At 35.0% G+C, this 5,996-nt stretch overlaps 2 protein-coding genes across 2 annotated transcripts in view; both read left to right on the top strand.

Annotated features, from left to right (window-relative positions):
* Positions 1–778, top strand: part of LOC107703671 (CMRF35-like molecule 8) — a 3,707-nt gene extending 2,929 nt beyond the window's left edge. The window contains exons 5-6 of the mRNA XM_016506395.1: positions 284–514; positions 765–778. Of these exons, the coding sequence (XP_016361881.1) occupies positions 284–514; positions 765–778 (245 nt within the window). The remainder of the gene's footprint in view (positions 1–283; positions 515–764) is intronic.
* A 1,045-nt stretch (positions 779–1,823) lies between these two features.
* On the top strand, positions 1,824–4,183 carry LOC107703669 (uncharacterized). The gene is made up of 5 exons (XM_016506394.1): positions 1,824–2,004; positions 2,793–2,909; positions 3,009–3,104; positions 3,790–3,845; positions 3,924–4,183. The coding sequence occupies exons 1-5, from the start codon at positions 1,824–1,826 to the stop codon at positions 4,170–4,172; spliced, it is 699 nt and encodes a 232-aa protein (XP_016361880.1). The 3' UTR covers positions 4,173–4,183.
* Positions 4,184–5,996: the final 1,813 nt, after the last annotated feature.

The following is a 5,996-nucleotide window of genomic DNA, read 5'->3' as shown; positions in this document are numbered from 1 at the left end:
AATTGAGATTGTAGATAGAGTGTCAATGATCCATTTGAGAGATAGGTGGCGGTAATGCACTTATAAGTCTCTGATTCTGAGACAGTGGGGGTAAGCAGATAAACATCACATTTTCATTTCTGGGTGAACTATCCCTTTAACTCTATGAATATCATCGGTTATGTTAACAACCCATCAGCCTGCGCCATCTAGTTTCATGACTGAACTACATATTACTACTTGAGAATCAGATAGGAAGGATTGTTTATAAATGTTTAATCTGTGTGCTGGTTTCTGTCCTCAGATCCTCTGGTTTATGTTGGTGCTGGTCTTGGTGCTCTGGTGCTGATTTTTACAGTCGTCCTCTTCATATTTATCAAACTGAAGGAGAAGAGACGCTCCTCCGGTTTGACATCGTCTGCACATCGACCTGATTCTCTGATTTATACCACACCGAATGCCAGTGCACAATCAGACAGTCTGAACTATTCCTCCATGCAGTTTATCAGAAAATCCAGATGCAGTGTGAAGACCAGTGAGATGTTTGAAATTAACCCAAATGAACGGGCAGAAACACTTTATTCACCTGTTCAAACTCAACACCAGTCAGACATCACTGATCCAAACTCAATAATCTATTCCAATCTTTGTAAAGGACTGTAGATTAGGTCGATTTGACAAGTGCACTTTTAATTTAGAGTTTGAATGCCTTTCTATTGTTCTCAATGCTACAGATAGAGGCGTTAGAACATTTTATGTGTCTACATGAATATTTGTTTATACAGTGCAAGTCAGCTAAATGTCCTTCAGATTATGAGTCGGTACATACGGCATTTCCCCACCCTCTGTTACAAGGTATTTAAAAGAGAGGTTTGTGATTTCTGGATACTAAAATACTTTCATATCCAGTTAATATGCAGAAGTAAGCCATACATAGACATTCGTTTTCATAAATTATCAAAATGTGCCTTTTACAATTTGGAGAGTTGTAAACAGACTAAAGAGTAAACCTGGAGAGTAAATAGATATATGATTGATCATTCCCTTGAGTTACTATTATCATTTGGTACTATTATGGTACTATTACTATTATATGACTATTAGCATATTAGAACTTGACTGATTTATTGTCATTTCATTGTATAACAAAATATCAAAACAAGTGGAATATATTTTAAATGACACTGAACTGAGTGCATTTAGCGAAACGATTCTGCACAGTTTTTTTGATAGTTTATGTGATGCAATGATATTCACACATTTTTAAGTGTGAGTGAAGTATCCAAAAACTCTCTGAGGCCACTTAAAAGCATATTAACGTTAACAAATTGTATGAATTAAATCTGTTCTGATATTGGTTTGATATGTACAGTGATGTCAAGATATGCTAGGTGTGTGTGTAGTAGTAAGAAAAACAGGGAAGGGGAAGGAGAAGTTAAGCGTTGCACCATATACACCTCAGTACGGAAGAAAGAAACATTTGTCAGTGTTTACGAGTTTAATTTAGTCAAAAGTGCAGTAAATCTTCACCATGTGGAGCTTTCTTCTTCTCTGGTCCTGCATGCGTATCGGTGAGTTCAGGACTCTTGTGTGTGACAGTTTTGCACTTCTCTAATTTTCCACTTGTCTAATATTTTACAATCAGCAGTTGGCATTTCTTAATACGTTAAATGTGCTAATCCTGTCTAGTGATATTTCTGTTTTCAGTTGTTGTTGGTGCTCAAAAAACAGTCACAGGACACAGAGGAGACAGATTTGACATCAGATGCCCATATGAATCTGGATATGAATCAAATCCAAAGTATTTTTGTAAAGGCGAGAGTAAATTTGGAAATAAAGTCATCATGGTTAAATCAGGATCTTTGGCTAAATACCAGAGATTCTCTCTGAGTGACGACACGACGGCCAGAGTTTTCACCGTCACCATCACTGATCTGAGAACTGAGGATGCAGGACAATACTGGTGTGCTGTGGAGAGGACTTTACCTGATGTCTATTCAGAGATTTTGTTGCTTGTTAAACAGGGTAATGTGACTTAAACAAATGGACGTATAGTAGAAATGTACATGAAAACAAGTCAGTAACTGCTCATGTATGAATGAGAGTTTTCTCATTTAGGGTCTTGAACGTGCATGCAAAGTTTCGACGCATAGATGTGTTTTAGAAAGACTGCACATTTTGGTTACATTAGTTGTGTTGAGGTCAAATCGACCTCCATTGGTTTCCATGCAAAAAAATCTTCCGAATCATCCAAAGATAATTTGCAGTTTCTTCATCCATTTGAGTTTCACAGTCAAAAAGTCTGTGAAATTATGTAATTGGTTGTTAGTTTTTTGCATGTCAATTACTAGTCTGTTGTCGCACTGAAAATAAGCAATGGGAAACTAATTTTAACCTCGCAAGGGTTTGAGTAAATACTATTCTTACACAAATAATGTTAGAAATTATTTATAACTAATTGTAGTTATATGCACATCAGGGTGCAAATAGACATTGCAAGTATTCATTGAAAAACAACAAGTAGTCATTCATTTTGTGTCTGTGCAGCTAATTTTGAACAAAAATATGCAGGTCAAATTGATCCCAACACAAAGAGAGGAACTTATTTTTGTTGCATCGTTTATTTTATATATTAGATATTTTAGACTCTGACAAGCTACAGTAGAAGTTTAATGTTTTTACATTACTTTTTATACATCATATTCTTGGCGATATTGCATCCTATTGCATGGAAACCAATGGGGTAACACAAATTCTATTGTAATGTATTAGTATAACTGAAATCTAGTCCATCTTTGTTGTCATCCCTTTAGATAAGAGGCCAGCTGAAGTTACAACCATCAGCCTGTGTTTAATAACAAGCACACGTGTTTCAACAGCTCCTCTGACTCATCAAACCCTGCTAGCACAGACGTCTCCACCTGACTCAGGTAAACACCTCTCCACATCTCACACACTCACTGCTCATGTTTCTCTCACAGAGACATCTGATCCAGCTGAGTGCTTTAGTTTGTCTTGTGTATTTTCAGGTTCATTTGTCATCATCATCACAACAGGAGGTTTGGTTTTGCTCCTGATATGTGCTGTATTGCTTATTGTGGCCATATGGAAGAAAAAGATGTGTGGTAATATTTATGAAGTATATATAAATGAATGAATGAAAAAAAATGAATTCATTAAATGTATATTTATCTACATTCAGATCAGTCTTATACTATTAGGTTTTATTGATATTTTGAATTACTATCCATTTTTATATTTTCCATTTTCATCTCAGTTTTAAAGTTTTAGTAACGTTGTTATGTGTTTTTACAATTTTTATTAGTGTTGTTGTTTTTTTTTTAATATGGCTATATAGTTTTATTATTATTCATTTCCATTTCAGTTTTAGTTATTTTAGTACATCAAGTTAAACTAAATTAAAATGAGAGATGTTAGCATCTAACTGAAATCAAATATATTTTTTAATTATTTATTTATTTCAGTTAATGTTTCCTCTCAAGTAACACTTTTTTTTAAATTGATTTATTTAACTAATAACCCTGATTCAGACAACATAGACACATAGAACTTCATAGTCTGTAATAATGGAAAAACAACATAAAATTACAGGGGTTTGTAAAAACATTTAAATAAAATAATTATTTGATTGCAGATTTCCTTTCTGTTCAGATTTGTATTTATTTATTTATTTTCTGCCAGTCTGAGCAGAACTGTTGAGACAGTCATTGACTTGCTGTCTGGCTAATGTGAAGAACTGAATTCAGTTACTAGACGTTTTAAAACTATAATAACATTCATCTATCGCAGGTCTGGTTTCCTTCTCCGCTGAAGGGCTTCATCTGACATTCAGAAAAGAAGAAGAGGTGAGTCATCTTTATTTCTTCTCAAGTCAATGTCAAGGTTCACATTCTTGCCCAATTCTTCCTTCTTTCAATTTACAGAATACTTATGAGACAGAAAACGCAGCTGTCGTCTCAAACTCACACACAGCTCAGAGTGATGACGTTTCCGAAGCAGCTGACACAGACCTCGACTACATGGATGCTGCTGCTGCAGTGAGAAACAGTGTGAATCCAGATCAGATCCACACAGAACTGAACACTAGTAGACACAGTCACATTTATCAGAGTCTCACCGCTGATTCTCAAGAAGAGTCCATCTATCACTGTATCTATCAATCGATGGACTGAACACTGAAGCCTCATCGTCAAATGATCAACCCTTTTTTTTTTTTTGCTTTAGACTTTTGTTGCATATGTTGCATAAACTTTGAAAATGATACAGTAGCATCAGATAATCTTCTAAGTCTAATAAATGTAAAATGGGTGTAAATATGATCACTTTGTCTGTAAAGAGTGATGTTCACTAATTAGGAAGTGGCTAATCAGGACAATGACATCATCACGCCACTGATTGACTGATGAAATCACAAGAAATCAAACCGTCTCAAACCTTGACTAGATGGGTTTCCTGAGCTGTGACATTAAAGACAGCAGGCATCTATTATGAAATCATGAAATGTTTGCAAATGGTGCAATTACAGAAATGATACATATTTGGTCTGGAAACACATTGAATGGTCATCAATGGAAATGGATTTTGCAGCCAGATCAGCACAGTCTAGTTGTTCAAAAGTAATCTAATCAGATTTCGGCTTTCGGATTGGATCAAATCTTGAAAATGGTTTGTTCAAGAGAAAAAACAATAATCTAAATTGGAATAGATTACAAAATCCAATCTTGGTTTTGATCTGCATCAAACAAACCGTCAGTATGTGTTGTTCAAAACTTTTTTCAAAAAGATTGAGATACCTTAGATCCCAAAAAAAAACAAAAAAAACACCAGTATTATAAGATGCAAAAACTATCAAAAAAAATACTAAATTTGTATCATGCAATATGTGTGCACATTTATATTTTTATTTTGCTCTTGATCTGTTTAACCATTATAGTAGAAATAGACATTAATCCATAAATAATGCTCCAAACAGCTTTCAATATCAAACAAAAATAATCATTAATCACCATCAGGTCATGTATTACTGTATATTAATGACAATCATCAGAGATTAAAGGGATAGTTCACCCAAAAATGAAAATTATGTCATTAATTACTCACCCTCATGTCGTTCCAAACCCGTAAGACCTTCATTCATCTTCAGAACACAAATATACAATATTTTTGATGAAATCCGAGAGCTTTCTGACCCTGCATAGACAGCAAGGGAACTACCACATTCAAGGCACAGAAACACAGTAAGGACATTGTTAAAATAGTCCATGTGACATCAGTGGTTCAACTGTAATGTTATGAAGCTACGAGAATACTTTTTGTGTGCAAAGAAAACAAAAATAACGACTTTATTCAACGATTTCTTCTCTTCGGTGTCGGTGCAGCTTGTTTTCAAGCAGAGGAATGCACACGCATGCGTCGTGGTACTGTCATGAACGCGTGTCGAGGACTGACACGGAAGACAAGAAATTGTTGAATGAAGTCATTATTTTTGTTTTCTTTGCACACAAAAAGTACTCTCGTATTCTTTGAACAAGTACCCTCAGGTGCTAGAGGGCTCTTGCTAAGCAGCTAAACCTCAATCACTTGGTAATAACAGGGTAGGTTTGACAAATTACTTTTAATGTGCTGTAAGATGTATGAAGATGCTACGCAATAAATACATTTATACCAACAGTTTTTTTTCTAGAACACAGTTACACACCTACATGAATAGAGATGTCAAAATCTAGGTCAGTGGGTCTTTCATAGTCTGTTATGGAAAGAACAGTGTTGATCTGACAAATGAGCTTTAACTGAGAATTTAAATGCCCTTAAATCACCATTATTACCAGTCATAATGAAGTCTTAAAGGGGTCATATGATGCGATTTCAGGTTTTCCTTTCTCTTTGGAGTGTTACAAGCTGTTCGTGCATAGATAAGATCCCTGAAGTTGCAAAGACTAAAGTCTCAAAACCAAAGAGATATTCTTTATCAAAGTTAAGACTCTGACACGCCCTCC

This window comes from Sinocyclocheilus anshuiensis, unplaced genomic scaffold, assembly GCF_001515605.1.
Source record: "Sinocyclocheilus anshuiensis isolate Anshui unplaced genomic scaffold, SAMN03320099.WGS_v1.1 scaffold274, whole genome shotgun sequence".
NCBI lineage: Eukaryota > Metazoa > Chordata > Actinopteri > Cypriniformes > Cyprinidae > Sinocyclocheilus > Sinocyclocheilus anshuiensis.
Note: the sequence above shows the minus strand (reverse complement) of the source record. Positions and strands in the feature narration are given on the sequence as shown.